We start from the raw sequence: 22,309 nt of genomic DNA on the forward strand, positions 1-22,309 counted from the left end.
GCAGATCTCTTGTCAGTCAGTGCTCTATTTCCCAGCTCCGTTACGTCGGCTTTAGGTCGGCCCAATATACGGGAGGCCGATGTCGCGTTGTGCGCGTGAACTTTCAAGTCCCTTTCAAACACTGGAGCGGACGCGGCGCAGAGTTGCCATGGAAACGCCGCGGGACCACTGCGACTGGTAAGCAGGAAAACTCCCTCTCTCTCGCTGTTGTTTTCACTGCTTTCAGGTGATATAGTCTCTAAAATCACACGGATAATACACACAACTGTTCTTGACACTTCTCTTACTTGTAATTGATACGCTTATGCTGAATATTTACTTTTATAGACATGGATTTGTGTCTTCGGAAAAAGTCCGTTAGCATCAACCGTTTTCAGAAGAGGTAGCAGCTACGTTAAGTTAAGCTAAGTTAATGTTAACTCGGTTGAGCTTTTGTTTATGAAAGTTTGGGCTTTTAATCACCTGTTATGTGTATATGAGTGGTTTTGTAAAGGTTTCACTTGGAAGTGAGCTCATTTATTTTACACAAACGTAAACATAAACGTATGTAGACCTAATCGGTGACGTCACTTACATGGAGTGAGGAAATTGGATGAAACTAGCTCAATGGTAAACAAATATTGATAAAAAAATGTTCTGTGATTTCAGCAGCAACAAAATAACCCATAACAGAGGGAAAGCTCCACGACTTCAACATTTCTGAAGAAAGCTGCTGCTGGAGAAGTTGGAAATACAGGTAGGAAATCCAAAACTAAAGAATTAATTATTGATTTTAAGAAACAGAGCCCCCCCCCCCCCCCCCCTCACTATCATTGATGGCCAACCTATTGAGATAGTACAAGAATACAAGTACCTTGGCACAATAATTGATAGTAAGCTATGTTTTGAATCACACACTGATGCTGTTTGTGCCAAAGCCCAGCAGCAAATGCATTTTTACCATAGACAGGAATTTTAACATTGACCCCGCTTTGATGAGAATGTTTTATTCTTGTTTTATTGAGTCTGTTTTAACCTTCTGTTTTATCTGCTGGTTTGGTTCCTTGTCTACAAAAAAACGATTAGAGAGTATTGTTAGGACGTGTAGCAAGATTGCAGGCATTAACTTTCCCCCTCTCTCACACATTTACTCCAACAGAGTGGCAAAGAAGGCAGCTGACCCTAGTCATCCTTTGTCCTGCCAGTTCAAGCTACTTACCTCAGGCCATAGGTACTCCATGCCCAGATGCAGGTCAAATAGATTCAGAAACTCATCTCAGAAAAGCATTTCACTTCTGCTGTAGCTTACAGGTGCTGGTCATATAATTAGAATATCATCAAAAAGTTGATTTATTTCAATAATTCCGTTAAAAAAGTGAAACTGGTATATCATATAGACTCATTACATGCAAAGTGAGATATCTCAAGCCTTTATTTGTTATAATTTTGATTATGGCTTACAGCTTGTGAAAACCACAAAATCTCAGAAAATGAGAATATTACATGAAATCACACACATGTAATTACACAGTGATACCATGGTCATTGAACCAGGTTTTGGTTATTTTGGAAGTGTGGGCAACTGCAAATCCTGCTGGAAAATGAAGGAAGCATGAAGTGCTCTGAACATGTCCTGGTAGACGGCTGCGTTGACTCTGGATTTAATAAAGCACAGTGGACCAAAGTCCTCTTTTCTGATGAGAGCAAATTTTGCATCTCATTTGGAAACCAAGGTCCCAGAGTCTGGAGGAAGAATGGAGAGGCACACAATCCAAGATGCCTGAAGTCCAGTTTGAAGTTTCCACAGTCTGTGTTGGTTTGGGGAGCCATGTCATCAGCTGGTGTTGGTCCACTGTGCTGTCCACTCAACGCAGCCGTCTACCAGGACATTTCCAGAGCACTTCATGCTTCCTTCATTTTCCAGCAGGATTTGCACCTGCCCACACTGCCAAAATAACCAAAACCTGGTTCAATGACCATGGTATCACTGTGTAATTACTGTGTGATTTCATGTAATATTCAAATTTTCTGGGATTTTGATTTTGTGTTTTTCACAAGCTGTAAGCTATAATCATCAAAATTATAGCAAATAAAGGCTTGAGATATCTCACTTTGCATGTAATGAGTCTATATAATATACAAGTTTCACTTTTTTTACTGGAATTACTGAAATAAATAAACTTTTTGATGATATTCTAATTGTATGACCAGCACCTGTATATATAATATAGCTTAGCTATAGCTTCTTACTTGTAATAAACCTGGCATTATATAATAATATTGTTGGCTCTGTGACAAATGGTTTGTTGTGTTCCTAGATCCTTCAATGTTGATGCCCTGGCCTCCACCGTAGCAGAGTTGGGCGGATCATCATCTCGGATCACCATCTCTAAGGCGCTATGAACCATATGATTAGTAAGTAAAACTTCAAACATAGACTAATGTCAAACATACACTAATTGTGTTGGTAAAAAAAATTATGTTTTGAAAGAAGTCTCTTATGTTCACCAAGACAGCATTCAAAACAATAATATTGTGAAATAATATAACAAATTTTAAATAACTGTTTTCTATGTGAATATATTGTAAAATGTAATTAATTCCTGTGATCAAAACTGAATTTTCAGCATCACAGCTTCATATGATCCTTCAGAAATCATTCTAATATGATGATTTGACGCTCAAGAAACATTTATGATTATTACCGGCTTTCATTTTCTCAAAGGTGTAGCAGGATACCCAGGGCTTGGTTTACACCTATCACAATTTCTAGCCACTGGGGGACCATAGGCAGGCTAGGGGAACTCATATTAATGTTAAAAAACCTCATAAAGTGAAATTTTCATGCCATGGGATCTTTAAGCGTTTTCTACTAGTTTTCTATATGAGGAAAACGCTTAACTGTACATAGTAGTCTATTTTTAATTAGTATGGTGTTTTCAGAGTTATCATTTATTTATTTTAATATCACTGTCTATGCGTTAAGTCACGTTCTGCGAGTGCAAATCTCTAAATTCAACTTTGGACTTGTATTTTACAGGGGACAAGTTCTCAAATTCACATCTTTATGCTCTCGAGTTTTGCCACTCTTTTACTTTCATAAATAACCTTCCTGATAATGTTCGGGGCTCAGACACACTCTCCCAATTTAAATCTAGACTAAAGACACATCTCTTTAGCCAAGCATTGTTAACACATCTCATAATCTTGTTTTACAGTTAATATGTGATGAAATAGTAAAAAGTGCACATGATCATCTTTTGCCTGAAATAATATGAACTGCAACTATGCTAATCTTTCTTCTGTTGCTTCCCTGTTTCTATCTCAGGATGCTCAGCAAGTTCACTACAGATTATAGCAGCTCCAGTTTGGATCCAGCCTCACTTGTGAAGACTTCAGATGATGGCAACTATAAATGGACATAAAAACTGCCAGATATTAAGGTGGGGTAAGCGATATTTCAAAAACGCTGTTGGACATAGTTGATATTTGGAATGAACCCAAACAAACACACCCCTCTCTTCAATGCTCTACCTCCAAAACTCACCAGATTGCCCAGCAGCCGCATCATATTATTGGTGTAAATAACTAATTTATGTTATTGCATGACCTGCTCAATAAAAGCGCAACACTAAGAACGTTTCAGGAAACACGTTATTAATTATGATAAGGGCTGGATTTCCCGAAACCCTCTTAACGCTACGTCGTTCCTAAGTTATACCTTAAGCTGTACCTTATCGTTAATACGTGTTTCCCGAAACGTTCTTAGTTAATTGTACCTTCTATAAGTCATACGTTCGGATATTTCCCCACCAGTTAATCAAGTGTGACAACACTGGTAATACCATAATAGAAGTGACGCGCATGCGATGCAGCGTGCTCGTTTTTCCAGGCATGCATATGCCACAGCGAGATGAAAACATCTAAACTTTTCAGAATGCCACAAGCGCACTGCAGGTCATGTGACAAAAACTAACCGATCAGCTTTGGCCTTTCCGTAACAACATGGAAAACTCGGCTGAACAGCTGATCATAGCTGTACAGGGCGAGTTTTTATTTCTCATCTCCATAAATATATCTAGTAGTATATTTAGTAGTAGTAGTAGTAAGCTAATGCAAGGGCTAGAAATCAATTAATCCTTTGCTGATACTTCCTCGTCATCACGGAGAGCGCAGTTCATGCTTGCATAGCAACGACAGACGCGACGGGAGCGCAAGTGCTTTTAGAAAGGAGAGAGCGCTTTCCACACATTTTTAGACATGATATGTGAATGGCCCCTAATTCAGGATAAACTGAGAATCTATTTGGTTTAAAATCATTTTTGTTTTGTTTAAAATGGAGATCACGATAACATACATCAGAATAACATGTTCCAGTCTATTAAAAAAAAGATACTCAATTGAATCATTAATTTAAACACTTTTAAAACCAATTAATTCAGTGTCTCATTCATAAACACCTGGGCTGGGTTTCCCGATAACGTTGTCTCTTAGCGCGCTACGAAGACTCTTAAGGTATAACTTAACTAAAGGTATAACGTTTATAGGCGTGTTCCCCGAACCATACCTTAGGAAGCTGCTAAAGATATTCCTTCTTACGTGTGACGTTACCCAGTGCTGCCCGTGGCGATGCTGCTGAATCTGCTGATATTGATGGCTCGAGAATCATTTATTCACTCGTGCAGGGGCTGCTTCACTGCGTTATGTGAGAAAGCGGTGTTCTTTATAAAAGAAATTAAGAAATGTACGCGGGTTGGGTGAGAAAAAACACTGACATTATGGATTCGGATGGCAATAAAATCACAGACTTACCCCTGTAAATGTTTAAAATACCATACGAACCCATGAGAAACAGTTAGCATCCGAATACTTACAACTTAACTGAAAGTATGCTTTCACTGGCCTTTGAAAGCACTCCGCGGACGGTGTCGTCTTTTAGAACAACTATTCGCTGTATCGCTGCCATAGTTTGAGCAAACTCCCCACCACAATCAATCCCTTTAAATAGACTATTAAACCTATTAAATGGTTTGCCAGCTGATGTACCTTTGATTGTTGTTAGATGTTTAATTATATTATCCAGTGTAATGACAATTTTATTCTTAGCTTTAGTCCTAACTGCTTTTTCTCAATGTTTTTCACTCTGTTACAGGTTGCCAGGAAGAATCCTTCTCTACATTGTTGCTGTTCCTTTTTGATCCCTTTTCTCCTGGAGTTCTTTCTGGTGTCATTAAAATGTCTTAACTTGAATTGTGTCTGTTCATTATACTAGAGACAGTTACACAAAAAATTAAGAAGATATTTTTCAATGTCAGTAGAGCCTACTTTTTTCATATTGGATAGTCAAGTAACTCCAGGGCTGTATATATGTACATAGACATTGAGGGGGACAAGTCCTACACTGCAAAAAATGCTTTTCTTTAGTATTTTTGTGTTGTTTCCAGTCCAAATATCTAAAAATTCTTAAATCAAGAAGCATTTACTAGAGAAGTAAAATGACATAAGACATTCTATTTTGTTTTCAGATGAACAGAAAGTAATTTAAGTAATTTTTGCTTAAAACAAGCTAAATTATCTGCCAGTGGGGTATGAAAAAATAATCTTGATTCAATTGGAAAACAAGATTATTTTTCTTACCCCACTGGCAGATAATTTAGCTTTAGAAACAACACAAAAATACTAAGTAAGAAAAGCATTTTTGCAGTGTATAATTATACGTCAATAATAACAATAGTATGTCAATAGTTAGAAATGGCCAAACTGGAAATTCAATATTGGAAATTCTTGCTCCGCTCTGTTTTTAGGATGGCAAAAAGGTTTAAAAGTTACATTTTAGGCTGGTCTACCTTACAGCGACCATCCAAATAGATAGCCAATCAAATCATAGAAGGCGGTGTTTACTGTTCACAGAAACAGCATGTATTCCAGCAGTTTAACGTTGAAAGCGTGCGAGGTAAGATGGAAGTGTAAAACTACTCCACTTTTTTTCTTGAATATGACCATTAAGAGGGATGAAAGTTTCATGTGTTCTTGTTTTTCTATCCCGGTGGGGACTTCAACCTGAATGCACACAGACTCGTGGGGACCTAAATTGAGGTCCCCACGGGCAGAGCCCCCTAGGCACCTCCCTGACAGTGTCTAGACACGCCCCATGCAGTTTTTTCTGAAGTCCTCATGAAGACCGTTTTCAAGACAAAAATCTGTGAGTGTGTATCTATGCGCCCCTGGTGGTCACACAGAGTATTGCCGTCCCCACGAGTCACATTGTTCTGGAAAAGTGTGTCGCTCTCTAGCGCCCTATTGGGGGTATTGGTCAATAATAAAATTAAAGTATTTTCACTACAGTAAGATAAGTTAATAGGGTTTTTAATTATATATATTTATACTAGATATTAGTGTATTATTTAGTTATTTATATTAATTTATAAAATAAACAGAATTAAATAAACTTACTGTTGATACACTAGAATGAAAATTCTGGATAGACTGAGCCACAAACAATATTATTTTTTTAATTTAGATTCTTTAAAAAATCAAATTCTTTGTTATATTTCCTCATAAGGAATCAAATGATTAGAATATAACAGATCTGTTAAAAATGCCATTTATGTAATTTATCAGGGATCTTTCTATATTCATATACTCATTATTGATGACAATAGGAAAGAAACCAAACGAGGTTTGCCAACTCCGGGGTTTCAGTCTCGCCTCTCGCCTATCTACTAAATCTACATCAATTAATTGTCAGTTTAGGTTAAAAACACTCCAAAGTGATTTTGTTCATGTAATTATAATACATTATTATATAATTACTCTAATATGTAATTATCATTTAATTCTAATCTAATTAAATCATGATCAGTAAATGATAATACAGTTTTTCCACTCTGGAATACACTTCTGCCTTTCTGCATACATTAAACAGAATCAAAGAGTTCACTTTCAACAGATCACTAATAAACTTGAATATATATATATATATAATCAGGCCCTGACAATATACAATCTTTGTTTTTTAAAATTGGCAGCTGCTGTTATTTCAAATCTAATAACTGTTAGAACTACTAACAGACTATTTTTATGCCTTTATTTTCTGGTGAATGCTAGCCGCTAGGCTAACAGAGCAGCACATTACACCCTCATCATACTTCATATCTCACAGTTTATCAGTAGTCTTCCACACCCTGTGCTTTACTAGATGCTCTGAGCTAACAGAGAGAGACTGACACTGCTTTAGCAGGACTCTCAGCAGAGCGGAGCGCTCAGTATGGGAGAACGAGCCAGACACATCTTCTCATGAAGCTGAAGGAAGTGAACAGCACAGAGTGAGAGATAAACAGATGTAGAAATACTGATCCAGCATCCAGATGTGCTGTTAGTAAAGCAGAAGTGGGACAATGATCGCTAAGAACATGGCTAATGCCCCTGTGCTGCTGAGGTAAGCATGTGCCAGCGTCTGCGCTCCCGTTCCCAGTGTCGCAGCAGGAGCAGCTACAGGCCACAGTGGAGGACTGACCATCACCAGCAGTCCTGTTAGCAGAGCAGATAATAGAGCCAGCAGGGCATGAAGCAGAGGTGCTGTCAGCATCTGGATGTGGTGGACCAGTACCTCTCCCTGACCCTGACCCTAACCCTAACCCTAACTCTAGCAGCACATTGACCTCTGGGTCCAGATGCTGGTGACCACAGGTGCTAAATCATCATGGCTACTCTGACAAGGTGAACTCAGATCCTGGAAGTGATGAGCACTGTCATAATAACTAGTCTGACTAACACACACCAGTGTATGGATGTATGCACGTACATGTACTGTATGCAGTACACATGCAAACGTAAATGTCTACAACACACTCTTATTTCTGTTTAAGTTAGGTGTTATAAATAGTTTCATGTAATTGTGGGAGAATCTGCACCAATGCTGGGCCAGAAGGGTTCCCAGTGTGGAGAAACCGCATCATCGTTTGATTTATTTTTACTATGTGTTATTCTTACCATAAATTAAATCATGTGATAGTATTTTTAACTTGAATTGACAGTTAATTTATGTAGTTTGCAAATAAAGTCTTTCTCCATTCTCCTCTACCTGCGGACTGCTGTTTAGGTGAGCATATTTACGTTTACATTTATTAATTTAGCAGACGCTTTTATCCAGAGCGACTTACACAAGAGGAATACAGCAAGCAGTGTGTCTGGAGAGAAAGCAGTAGCAGGAGAAGTGCTAGCAATACATGGTGTCAGTTATTATGTTGAACAGTATGAGCAAGAAGCACTTTCTGTGAAGATGTTTGTTGTTATTTTAACAGTCGTGAGGAGAATGACAAGGTCTTGTAATAGTTTTTATTTTTTATTTTTATGAATGTTAATCTTTTTGTGAGTTGTTTAATAGTTCCAAATTGGTTCCTTTCATTAATGTTTTTTTTTAATATTACATTTAATATGTCTTTTAACATCTACATTCTGTCATTTTATTTGTACTTAAAAAAAACATTATATCTGAATTTGAGCAGAAAATGTATTTCTTTTATAACAGCATATATCCTATACACAATATAATCAGAGCATATATGTGCATACATCTTTTTTTTAAAAGAATACAAAAACCGCACAAGAAAAAATAAAAAGCGTGGGTAATAAACATAGCTATATATATATATACAGTGCGCCGAGCGAGTGTCAGTAATGGCTGACAGACACAGATCACACAGAACCTGAGGTTCGAGTCCCCACCGCGACCGTCCCCTCTCCCGGGTCTCACACGAGCGAGTGTCAGTAATGGCTGACACAGATCACACAGAACCTGATCGGTTCGAGTCCCCACCGCGACCGTCGCCTCTCCCCCTCCCCCACTCTCCCGGGTCTCACACCTGCGACACTCAGAGGCTCGAGAGGCAGGGATGAGACGGACACGGCGAGATGGAGACGAGACGAGACATCCGAAGAAAAAGTAAGTGTTTGACTTTTTGTAACTTACAAGTATCTCAAAATAATATGATGCTGTTTATTTAACTTGCATATTGTTTGCACATATCGTAACGTAAATGTCACGTCATTTTATTTTCTATAGCGCTTTTCACATTAATCATAATCTCAAAGCAGCTTTGCAGAAAGTATAGATTAATGTACCAAAATGAAAATAATGATAGTCTAATAATAATATATCCATTAGGGCTTTAGATTCCTACGAGTCTTAAGCTCATGTTTTAAGGCCACAGTTAGGATTGCATAGGTGACTGCATTTTCAGCGGTAATCCGCTTTAAATCTTCGCCTAATTTAAAATGTTTTTGTCTTTATGTTACTTCTGAAAGACATATTTTGCGTCCCTGTAACTTCACTTAGATGTTTAGCTCACTGTTGATAACATTAATGTAAGATGGCCAGGAGTTGGATCTTTTGCGGCCTACACGTGCAGCCATGAGGAGTCTGAGGCCAGGCCTGAGATTCATGCGTTTTATCACACTGAACATCAATAATGGGTTTCAAAAAAGCAAGAGGGAAGTTTAATAAATTTAGGACAAGTTTTTCTACTTCTGTAATGCAGTTTTCAAGACCAGACGATAAATGGCATTTATTTTCAGTCAAAATGAAATTGTTTTGTTTTATGTTACAATGTCAATTTCTTTAATATATTGCCAAATTGTACCATTGCAGTTTTAAATAGTGTAATGTGATGTTTGACCATGATGTCTGACTGTCTATGACACTTGTTCTTGCAGACTAATGTTTCGAATGGCAGCTCTGGATGCACAGGTGAGATAATGAGGAGATAATAGTAGGCTACAAAACACATTTTATTCATTTGTGGTATGTCAAATTGTAGTGCGTCACTTATTACTTAAAATAGCCTAATTCTTAAAGCTTATATGTAGCTTAATGAGGCAGAGTAACCGGGGTTTTTAAAAGCACAACCTTGGAGAAAAAGAAATATCCAACATAGCCCCCCATGCGCCCTCCTTTCATTCTCTTGCATCACCAGGCCAAGTTCATGGATGTGCATGAAAATCAATCTTTTAATCTGCTATCTTTTGTTTATAGGTAAATAATGTTTTAATGAATAACCTGTTTTAATGAAAACATTTCAGTATTTTTACTTTTTTGTTAAACATTTGAAACGCTTTCAAAGGACAGAAGATTTGGTACTGTGGTATTAAACAATATAAATATGTCTAGCCATATGATCATGTTATTGTGAAACCTAAAGTGTACTTTTCATGTTCGATATAAAGATAAAAAAATACCTCGCTGATATCTAACAAATGTATTTTTACATGCATTCATCGTTGGTGAAAATTAATTTCTAATGGCTAAATAAATTTGGGCAATTATCCCTAAACTCTGACATGTTAGTAATGGTTCAGTAACTGGACATTGATATAATTACTTAACTGTACGTGTCGAGTAAATACAACATGTTGTCCTGTGTACTGTCAGTTTCAGTGGATACTGTAGTTAAGTTTGTTTTGTTGTCATTTTTTTTATCATTGTATGAAATTAAAAGTCACAGTTCACATTAAATTTGTGGTAACTACAGGTTTGATATCATTGATATCAGCCTTAGATTGATACTTATTTTAAATGTATTAAGCCTAACCCTATAGACCTTATGTAGCTCCGCCCCTTTTCAGCGCTGCGCTCGTTGTCTTTTGTCTTCCGGTCTGTATTTTCACAGCGATCTTGTGTATTTATGAATGAACGACTTGTTTTAAAATCTTCCCGTTCTATTGACATTTGTTAAAGGAGAAGTTCACTTTTAAAATGAAAATTCTGTCATCATATACTCACCCTCATGTTGTTTCAAACCTGTATGAATTTCTTTCTTCTGCTGAACAGAAAAGATGATATTTAGAAGAATATCAGTAACCAGACAGTTTCTGGTCCCATTGACTTCCATAGTATATTTTTTTCCTACTATGGAAGTCAGTGGGACCCAAAAACTGTCTGGTCTACATTTAATCAATAGAACTTATCGATCATCGATTAAGCAGGTCTTCATGCGGGTTCGCGGCGTGCTGCTCAACCTGAACCGCGAAACATGTAAAGCGAGCGCGCCGGAGTTATGTTTGGGACCATTTTACACCTTCATCATCATGTAAGTTTGCGTGTGCATTCGCAGCCTTTTGTTTTGTTCAAATGTAAGTTGTAATACTGTTTATTTTGTGTATGCCTATCTATATCTGATTTATCTCATATTGGATGCATTTGGTTAAGAACTCTGTAGTAAAGCGTCAGCTTCAGCGCGCGCAGCTCAAACGGCAGTGCACGACTAATAATGACTATTGGGACTGTAATATTACATAACATTATAAAGAGAACAATATTGTAATAAAACATTGTGAATTATTTGGGTTTAGTTGCCGTGTCGCGTTGCTCCAGGAAGAGCGCGTCCACAAAAGGAGTAGTTCTGAATGAATGGCACGTAACTTAGTTCAAGTTCACTTGTGCATGAATTTGCGTCATTTTGTGCAGATATAATTTGTAATATTGTTTATTTTAAATATATCTGATTAATCTCATATAGGATGCGTTTCTTTTAGATAAATAACGTGCTAGCAAAGTGCTCCAGTTTAACGGTAGCAGATTCATTCAGCGCGTGCAGTTGTTCCAGGAAGAGCGCGTCCACAACAGTCACACATTCTAGCGCATATGAGGCGGCGCTGGTGACGCGTTGTATTAGTAGTTATATTTGATTATTAAATAATTAATTTAATTATCAATCACATCGAAACATTTTACAATCCTACTAGCCCTTTTATTTAAAACCATTCTAATCGATTTGGTGAGGAACATTAGCATTTGCAGACCCTGTCATGCTGTTGGCCATATGCCACTGCAGTTGACGCATATCGCAGTATTAAGGCTAACGATTAATCGATTAATTGATCGTTAATTTAAACGACGATCGATCATGGGAATTTGTGAAAATTGACATCCCTAATATATATATATATATATATATATATATATATATGTGTGTGTATATATATGTATGTATAAAAAAAAACGATGGTTGAGGTAAGGGACAAAACAGTTTTAGAAGTTAGTTTTTACTTTTTATTAATTAATACTACATTATTATAAATTGATGTATTTATAGACAAAGGTCTCACTCAGCTAATGAACCATATAAGGGAACAGGTTTTTCTGAAAATGAAATAACTTCGTTAGACGTATTAAAAAGCATTCTATTTTAATTTGATTCACCCAACAACAGTGTAAAGTCTGTAATAATGTAATTATTGCGTTCAGTAAAGGAGCTGACTGACTAACTGATTGACAAGACAACAAATTAAGACAACTAACTAATTTTTATACAGCAATCCTTCCAGTTCCAAAATAAGACACGGTACCACTAAAAGGAGAAAAACGTTTATTTATTTATTTATTTATTTACAGAACACAAGAAGTGTATGTTGGGTTGTGTAACGGTAAGCATTATTATGTGCCGCCCTGTAGCAGCAACAGAAATGTTCCCAATGTGAATCTAAGTATCTGTAGTCTGTCTATAAATCGCAACAATTGCGTACATTTTATTTGTGCCTGACCTGCATTAATTAAGCAGTGCGAAATGCCATTGTACATGTTCACTCTGTCTTTGAAGTCCATTACATCAGGGTTTGCTATTGCGGTGATACGAATGAATTATTTATAATAAAAATATTCCATTAAAAATAAGAATCATAAATTTTGAATTCATGGTGACAGTAGATGTAAAGATGTATATAAGGCATGTTAATCAGGCCAAATATGTAAATAAAATTAATACAATAATTCCCCATATTGCAAAACCAAAATGATTATACTTTATTTTAAAGTGACGTAGTTACATTATACTGAGTAGTATTAATTAACTACATGTACTAACTATAACTAACTATATATTTGTATTGTTTGATATATTTCATATCTGTCTTTCAATTTAAATGGATATTTTTGAATGTGTTGCATTTTTAAACACTTTGTTTGGCAGTTTTACATTGTGACCTCATGCTGAGGACAGGCTAAATTACATGTGTTTTTCAAACATAGCGCATGTATTTAAAATAATATTAAAGAAATTAAAAGCATTGAATGTCCTGAGTATCCAGATTTCCTTTAGATTGAACTTTTAAGTATTTTGATTTTGATAAATTTCTTTATTGTTAACATAAAGAGGGCTTTTGTGTGTAGGACATGTTTTGTCCCTTATCTCAAGAATTAGTTCTAGATTAAATGGTTAAATCAGTCAGGGTTCGAAGTAGGCCTCAACCAAGGCATTATAAAAGGCAATCTGCACCACCAAGCCAGCAAAAGTATGTGTCAGGCAACCAACTGAACCCTACCGGACAAACACAATTGTGTTACAGGACACTGTATCCATAACTAAGACATTTCTAATTTGAGTTTTTTTCCATTTTATCCTTTTATTTTCCTGCTCTTTATGAGTTGTTCCGTGGAATATAGGGGATCCCCTGTGGCTCATCTGGTTGAGTGTTTGCTGTCAACAATAAATCCTTATTTGAAGGTTCAGTTCTGGAGGTAGCATAAATGGCAAAAGAAAAGCTTCCAAAAAACGTTTTTGTTTGTTTGTTTTGTAGGTTCAAAGCTGTCACTTGGGTCACCTCCAGAAACTTAGAGCACATTACAATGCTTGTGAAGAACGCTACATGAAGGGGCACACAAAATCTGTAAATGATGAACGGGAGAAGACCATGTTTTTATATCAGAGCATGAAAACAAAGGTTAGTTGTATTAAATGCTTTTGTTTATATACCTTCGGTTGCTAGGTCATTCTCATGTTCGTAAAACAAGTGAACTTAGGGGCATTTTTCAACATCATAACTTTGAGCTTGCCGTTTTCAGTCAGCAGGCCCTTCTAGTCAGCAGTTGGCCCACACATTGCTAATTTGTTGGCATGCAGTAGAGGGCCTGGGTTAGATTTGAGCCCAGGTCACAGTGCTCAGTCTGCACCCTAGAGAGTGAGCCACAGATTCCCCAAAATAAAGCCACGGATCCGCCCATTGCAAGGCCTCTTCAGAAGCCTCATGAATGTTCTTGATAGCTCTTCTTCCCTTTAAAACCGAGAAGTTTTAGAGTTTGCTGAACTCATTTCCCAGTAAAGCTCTGACATCCAACTTCAACTGGCTCGCACCGAGATCTCCCGCCATTGCTCCAACACACTGAGACGAGCTCTTCATATTTTGCCTTTTTTAACTCGCTGGCTTCCTCAATCCTGTCTTAAGAGGACAGTTAGTTCTATCAAAACCACTTGGTTTCGCTAATGATGTTCGCTACTGATGGTTTCGAGCCGTGTGATATGCGATGTTCTCTGGGAACTGAAGCTGCCTTCCTAGGTCAACCTGGCGCTGCCAGTCCTGTGCTGTGGTGAGCAGTCCTCCCTGAGGAGATACTTCTGATAGGTTTAGCTAGATCACTTTTGACCTGTTCTTCAATGACACCGAAACATTCTGTGCCTATGTTCATTATGAGTGTGCACATAGTCTGGAGTTTCCCATTGCCCCTCGATGTCTTCTCTAGGATATTCTCTACATCCTCATCCAACTAAAGCCACTCCTTTTACTTAGCGGCAGGTCACTTAACCTGACGCTGTTCAGACTTCCTGCTTTGTATAGGGACTCGTGTTGCATGGAGGTTATGGGGTGAGTCCTTCTCCGTCTGACCAGGTTCTGTAGTCGGCACCTTGAAACTTGAAATGCTTGCTACTGCATTGCTCCACTTGTCCCTTCCTCAAGCATGCCACCGGTGTTTGGCGAATCATCAGACCTCTCAGGTTCTTGCCTGCCTTGATGCAAATACAGACTGTGCTTATGGTCATTACCAATAGATTCGTCCAATAGGGATGCTCATCCAACCCGCCCACCTCCCCCCATTCTTAGATGACTGTCAGAAGAGTTATTCACTCATCAGATGATCACACTCATGCTATGAGTCTCTGCGAAAAAAAGCGCCAATAATATCTGAATGCAGAGCAAATGAGAAACCTGTGTTGCAATCTTTTTTCTTTTGTTCATATTATAATCTTGTGTTTCTTTAAGTGCACATCTTCATGTCTGATCGGATGTCTTGACATATATCTCTATCAGCAATGACTCGACTCAATGGTTATGATTTTTATGCTATATTCATGTATCGCTAATGCCACTACTACTACTATTGCCACTCCAGCCTGGAAATTAAGTTGCAGTGTTATTTATAAAATCTGCACACTGAATGTTTCACTTTGGACAGGCATTCAGAATTGCAGTATGTTGTTTGTCTTGGCATTCCTGATCAAGACTTCTAACTTGTACGTTTTATTCACAGCCTGACAGGAAAATGCTTGGATATGAAACAGAAGAATCAATTTCAGATTTCAGCGAGTATATACCGGACACAGAGGATCAATCAGAGAGTGACAGGTCAGCAAAGGAAGAGAGTTTAGCAAAAAATGTCAAACAGCAAAAGAGAAGAAAGATTCAGTCAAAAACATCAAGATCTAAACCATGTAAAAGAAAGCGTGTGACACGTTCTAGTTCCTCAGCTACTGAAATCTCTTCATGTGTTGAAAATGACACTGGACAATCCTCTTTATGTGACGAACGTGACAGCGGCGACGACTCTTCATCGGATGAGCATATCAGCGGCCAATCCTCTTCACCTGATACTTCTAATGTGAAGGTCATGATGCTGAAGAAGAAAACAGATGGCGGCAGACTATACAACAAAAAGTACTTCTGCTTGTTCTGCTCTAAACCATTCAGTAAAATGGCTCGCCATTTGGAATCAAAGCACAAAGATAAGCCAGAGGTGGCAAGAGCAGTTGCATTTCCGAAAGGGTCTAAAGAGCGAAGATTACAGCTGAGTTTATTGAGAAATAAAGGGAACCGTTGTCATAATACTCGGGTGCTTAAAGAAGGAGAAGGACTGGTGATACCCCGACAGCAATCCGTTGCACCAGTAACAGCAAGTGATTACTTGCACTGTGTAAACTGTGAGGCCTACTTAAAGAGGAAATCATTATGGAGACACATGCAGAGATGCCATCTAAGCAAAAAAGTCAAAGGAATGAAGCCAGGAAAAACTCGAGTTCAGGCCCTTTGCTCGTATACTGAACCAGTTCCAGAGAGTGTGAATGCACGATTTTGGAAAATGGTGCTTGAAATGCATGAGGATAAGATAACAAATGTTGTCCGCAAAGAGAAAATCATCTTAAAATTAGGGCAGCATCTCTTTAATAAGCATGGCCATGATGTCACAAAACATGAATATATCAGGCAAAAGATGCGTGAGACAGGGCGACTAGTTCTCCAAGGAAAAGAGACTGGCAAGTTGAAGGAGGTGTCAGACTTCTTTGTACCTGCTAATTTTCCTCATGTGATCGAAGCAGTTCACAGTGTGTCTGGTTTGAATGATGAAACTAACACATTCAAAGCACCATCTTTAGCACTAAAGTTAGGGCACAACCTCAAGAAACTGGCCAACATTATTGAATGCGAGGCTATGATGTCAGGCGATAAGAATGCTCTTAACAATGTGCAGGCCTTCAAACAAATCTGTGACACTAAATGGAGTGAGTGTGTGTCATCCCAGGCCCTTCGAAATTTGAGTGAGGCAAAATGGAACTCTCCGCAACTCCTTCCCTTCGCTGAAGATGTGAAAAAAATGCACCAGTATCTTGACAGACAGAGTAAGGAGTACCAAACAAAACTTGAGGAAGAACCCAGTAACAAGAACTGGGCAGAACTTGCAAAAATGACACTTTGTCAGGTAATACTTTTTAATCGTAGAAGAGAAGAAGTATCCAAGATGTCCCTTATTGCTTTTACACTGAGGGATACCTCGTTGACTCATCCAGATGTAGAGCTTGCTTTGTCTGACCTTGAGAAGAAGCTTTGTAAGCACTTCCAAAGAATCGAGATAAGAGGCAAACGAGGACGAAAGGTCCCCATTCTTCTCACACCGGATATGCTGACATCGATGGAGCTACTTGTCAAGACTCGCCGTAACTGTGAAGTGCCCGATGAGAATGTATTCATGTTTGGAAGACCACAAGCACTCAGTCACTTCAGAGGATCAGATGTTATTCGTAAGATTGCTCAAAGCTGTGGAGCAAAACACCCAGAGGCATTATCCTCCACGAAACTGAGAAAGCACATGGCCACTATGTCCAAGGTGCTCAACTTAAAGGACAATGAAATGGATGACCTCGCTGACTTCCTCGGACATGACATCCGAGTCCATCGGCAGTATTATAGGTTACCCGAAGGCACATTACAGCTTGCAAAAATAAGTAAGGTACTTATGGCCATGGAACGAGGACAGCTATCTAAGTTCAAAGGAAGGAATCTTGATGAGATCCAGATTGATCCACAAGGTAAAACAGGCCAAGTAAATTCATTTACATGTATTCTTCCATAGATTTTTTATTTTGTCAAATGCCAATGAAATTTTCAATTGATTGATTTAAATAAATAAACTAGCAGATTGAAAATTATCAAATCATTATCAAATTGGTTGAATGTAGCTGTTTAAAAACTATTTTGTTCGTTACTTATTAATTTTACTTATGTGTTTACTGTGTTTTATAGAGAGAGTACTGATGGACAGTGATGGATTGACTCTGAAAATGAGACTGGAAATGGTGCTTCACCTTCAGATTCAGCAGGTATGTAGTCAGCTACTGAAAGGGAATGATGGGAAAGCTAGAAAAGGCTTGAATATTACTGGAAGAAAAATTTGAGTGTGTTTACTGATATTTAGGAGTGCTTGTTGAATATTCTTTTACTAAAAGAGGGTTATTATGTGTCCAGACAAATCAATGGAGTCCACTAATGAAGTTGAACAACACAATCAACAACCATCCAAAGGTAATACGTTTTAAATTTAACAGGAGGATTATGAAGACTTCTGATATTGTTTTACTTTTTAACAACCAGTACTTTATGATTTGCATGTTTTCACTTGCTTTTATTTTTTTATATCCTAGATAATATATATTCTTAAGATAATTTTATATAATTTTCCCTTATACATTTTTCTGAAAATAGTATAATTTATTCTGTGTGTACCAACAGAAAAAAAGAGTACTTAATTGCACACAGTGCCCCTTGCTAATATTGGCATTATTGGTTAATATGAGAAGAGAAAGTGAAAAGACATTTTTGTTGTTTCAGCTTTTGATCTTTTGTTCAAAAGTATAAAAACAATCCCCTGTTCTAACAGTTACAACAAAACACAGTTTCATAAAAACAAAACAAAATAAACCCCAATATATTTGGTAAATTAGATGTGTGGCACAATTACTGGTATCCATTTAGTCAGCATTCTGTGCCATTACTGTATATTACCTTTATTTAAAGTCTCCTCAGTTGTGCTCATATGTTTTATAACAGGCAAGGATAAAGAACTGCAGCCAATTGGCAAGGACTTGGACAAACCACACACAACAAAGGGTAAGCTGTTTTTCAAATCTCTTATGAAATGTGTCACACTTTCCATTTTTTGTGAAAGTTCAGTCAGAATTAAGTCATTTCAATTGGAATCTACACAGAGACCCATTTATATTGACAACAGAGTTCCCTTAAAGGGTTAGTTCACCCAAAAATGAGAATTCTGTCATTAATTACTCTCCCTAATGTCGTTCCAAACCCGTAAGACATTTGTTCATCTTCGAAACACAAATGAACTTATTTTTGACGAAATCTAAGAGGATTCTGATCCATCCATATGCAACAACGTCATTGCAACTTTCAAGGCCCAGAAAGTTAGTAAAGATATTAAAATAGTCCATGTGACTACAGTTTAAAGGTATAGCGGAGGATTTTCTTTTTCCGGGTGGGTAGTGTAAACTATTGGTCCACTTAGTGTCAATCATTCTGGTGATATGTTTACGTAAGGCCGTCCTACATGCTCGTCCCTTAGTTTTCGCTTTCTGCGCATGCGCACTTTCAGGTGTTTATGTGTGGTGAGCTAGAGCTAAGCCATTCATTGAAGCTCGCCGTTTCACCGGGTCCTTTGAAAATGTCTGAGGGTCGCAAGAGAAAAAGTTTGTATGAACTGTAAGAGAAGAAGAGAAAGGCCTCAGAAGAGAGAAACAAGATCAGAGTGTTTTTGGGAGATTGTTTCACACGATGGCGTGCGCTGGAAACACAGGTTGGGCTTCCCACTGATGCCTCAGTCGCGAAGTTTCTACTCGACAGGTAAAGTTTGGCATGCTATTTGGAGAAAAAGTGCAAATCTTCTTTTGGAAAGTAATCTTGTATGAGCGATGCCGACAGCAACTTGTAAACAGAGCGTGCACGAGGAGAACTTCGCACACTTTTAATAGGCGTTCCCTCTCGGGAGCAGGGAGAGTGTTGCGCATGTGCATTTTTTCAAAAAGTGGAGAGGGCGGTTCTTATCTAAAATTCGGAAAGATCCTCCGCTATACCTATAATGTTATTAAGCAAATACTTTTTGTGCGCACAAACCAAACAAAAATAACGACTTAATTCAACGATTTTTTTCTCTTCCACGTCATTCTCCTACTCTGTTGACATAGTGTAAACAGTGCAGCACTTCCGGGTTCTACGTCAGAACACCGGCTCATCATTGGCCGACGCTGGTCATGTGAGCACTACGACACATGCGTGTGATGCTGACACAGGAGCGTTCTGATGTAGGATCGTCTAGCGTAGGCAAAGGATGTGGAAGAGAAGAAGGTTGTACACAAAAGGTTTTCTCATCGCTTCATAACTTAAAGGTTGAACCACTGTATTCACATGGACTATTTAACAATGTCTTTACTTCCTTTTTGGGCCTTGAAAGTTGTAATGATGTTGCTGCCTATGGATGGACAGAATCCTCTCGTATTTCGTCAAAAATATCTTCATTTGTGTTTCGCAGATAAACTAAGGTCTAACAGGTTTGGAACGACATTAGGGAGAGTAATTAATGACAGATGTTTTATTTTTGGGTGAACTAAATCTTTAAATTTCATGTGGAGGTCAAATTTGGTGAAAAGTAGAAAGTGTCTATATCTCAGTGATCTGTGCTGGAGTTTTGTAACAGCAGCATGGCAGATCCAAAGTGGAGGAAGTGCTTATTTTACTGGCTACTTCTCACCATACAGCGTCTTTTTACGGACCATTTCTAGTGTTATATTGGACAGAACTGTCTGAGAATTCAGGCTCGAGACTAGACGGAATGAAAATATATTTCCAATATTTATGATCAATATATTATGATCAGTATATGGTGTAAATATACTTAAAAAAAATGTATTCACAATATATTTATACTGTAAAATTGAGTGTACTTCGAAAACATGGAAAACATTCATGAATTTCCTTAAATTTCATGGGCGTTTTAATCAAATTTGAAAGTTTCTAATAGAAAAACATACAAAAGAGTGTCAGGACAATGACTTTGTGCATTTATTTGTATTTATTTCACTGAAACTTTACTGAATAAATACAAAAAACATCAACTTAACATAGAAGTTAATAGAAATCACTTCAATAGATTTCTGCATTTTAAAGAAAGCAACATGCAGCATATTCTCAATGTTTCTTGTTCTTCTGCTGATGTTATAATGTTACAAAGTCGAGAGCCCAACTAAAGCAAACACTGATCACAATCTGGTGACTAATATTATATTATTTTCAAAAAATCAAAAACATCTAGGCTAAATCTAAATATAAATGTTGATTTCTGTCAGACGTCTACACAAGTTCTTATTGAGAAATTAAGTCATTCTGGTTAGTAATAAGTGAAGCTGGTAATGCTGTTTGTGGAGCCGTTTAACCCTCCTCTGCTGAGATCTTCAGAGATCTGTTAGTGTTTAATGTTCTGTTGGGGTTTAAAGGGTTTGTGCTGTCTGAGTTTCGTGGGTCATCATTGTGCTGAAGAACAGAGCCTGTGCTTCAGTCCAGCAGAAGAGCAAGAAACATTGAGAATATGCTGCATGTTGCTTTATCTAAAAACTATGTAACTCTATTGGAGTTATTCTTTTTTAAATGCATTTATTCAGTGAAGTTTCAGACATGCACAAAGTATTTACAGTTTAATAAATAGAAATAAATACGAAGTCTATCATTGTCCCAACACTCTTAAGTCTTTGTATAGCAACTTACAACTTTGATTAAAACACCCTTAAGAAATGTAAGGAAATCGTGTTCCTCATGCTTTTGAAGTACACTCAATTAATGACATTTTACAGTGTAAATATATTATTATATATAGGCTATTAAATATATTATTATTAATATATTTTTTATAAATGAAAAGTGGCAATTCCTTGTGTATTATTCAATATATTGTAAAATATAACAAATATTTTCAGTATATTTACACCATATAATATATTGATCATAAATATATGAAACTATATTTTCATTTCCAAGTAAAATCCTTATAATTGTGTTTTTTAAGATCTGTTGCCGTTGTTCACCGTGGGCCAATTTAATTTAAGCATGGGTAAACCCCTCCCATTATGTGCAGCTTTAATTAGGTCCTATATCGTAAATGTTTCGTTTCTAAAGGCTTAAACATGTAAAGAAAAGAAAAGAAAAGGAAAAGGTCATCCTGTACAAATGTACTTCAATTTCCCAAGCAGTATTTATGGTTATGACCAATAAAACCTAAATATTTTGTCATGTTTGGCTTGGTCCATTTCCGGCCCAGGTCCATTACACATCTTAGATAGTGACTAAATTACCAGCAATATTTTTGACAAAATAGTCCTTTTTAATACAGGATCACTGTTTATATTGTTACTAGGTATCATGCTTGCAAACATGTGCCAGAATTTACAGATTTTCAACCATGCTAACTAGATTTTAGCAAAAACGTATGTATAAAACTGTAAAACAATGAGAAAAACTGAAGATCATGTATTTATTTGATATGTTATTCACGTTCATGTCGTGTGGGATAACAATTACTTTTATCCCAATCACAATTACTAATATTTATTTTTATTTTATTCAGTATCTTCACAAAACCCACGGAGAAAGTGGTCTAAAGAAGAGATCCAGGCTGTGGAAAAAACTCTGATGGACTACATCCACTCTGGAAAGGTTCCTGGTAAAGCCCAGTGCATGGAGTGCATTGAAAGGTCACCAGCAGCACTTCGGGGGAGAAGTTGGGAGGGGGTGAAATTTTATGTTAAGAATCGTATTGATGCCTTAAAGCGAAAAATGTAGAAGAAAAGGTCCTTTAGCTAGATGTTTCTCTTCTTCCTGTTTGTTGAAGGCAACAAGATGTTCAAAATGTGTTTCATAACACAAGTTAAATAAATGTTCAAGAGCATTAAGAAATCGTAGATTCTTGTTTTTCTTGTAATTACCCAAATTTTCAAACTTTTCTTGGGGAAGT

The 22,309-nt window shown here is 37.3% G+C and overlaps 2 protein-coding genes across 3 annotated transcripts in view; one reads left to right on the forward strand and one right to left on the reverse strand.

The window, feature by feature from the left end:
* The window catches only part of LOC308696899 (retinoic acid receptor beta-like), a gene marked incomplete at both ends in the record, with an annotated part of 373,837 nt that overhangs the window by 96,728 nt on the left and 254,800 nt on the right, over nt 1-22,309 (reverse strand). The gene's annotated exons all lie outside the window — the stretch shown is intronic.
* On the forward strand, nt 8,768-22,255 carry LOC308696898 (uncharacterized protein). 2 transcript variants are annotated; one of them, XM_081375839.1, is made up of 8 exons: nt 8,768-8,923; nt 9,694-9,749; nt 13,552-13,695; nt 15,278-17,327; nt 17,542-17,618; nt 17,764-17,820; nt 18,346-18,405; nt 21,923-22,246. In XM_081375839.1, the coding sequence occupies exons 3-8, from the start codon at nt 13,621-13,623 to the stop codon at nt 21,986-21,988; spliced, it is 2,385 nt and encodes a 794-aa protein (XP_081231965.1). In that variant the 5' UTR covers nt 8,768-8,923; nt 9,694-9,749; nt 13,552-13,620; the 3' UTR covers nt 21,989-22,246. The 2 variants fall into 2 exon arrangements, with proteins under 2 accessions (XP_081231965.1, XP_081231964.1); XM_081375838.1 differs by having other exon boundaries at nt 8,871-8,923; nt 9,694-9,727; nt 21,923-22,255.

Source organism: Scardinius erythrophthalmus, assembly GCF_964197995.2.
Source record: "Scardinius erythrophthalmus genome assembly, chromosome: 10".
Taxonomy (NCBI): Eukaryota; Metazoa; Chordata; class Actinopteri; order Cypriniformes; family Leuciscidae; genus Scardinius; species Scardinius erythrophthalmus.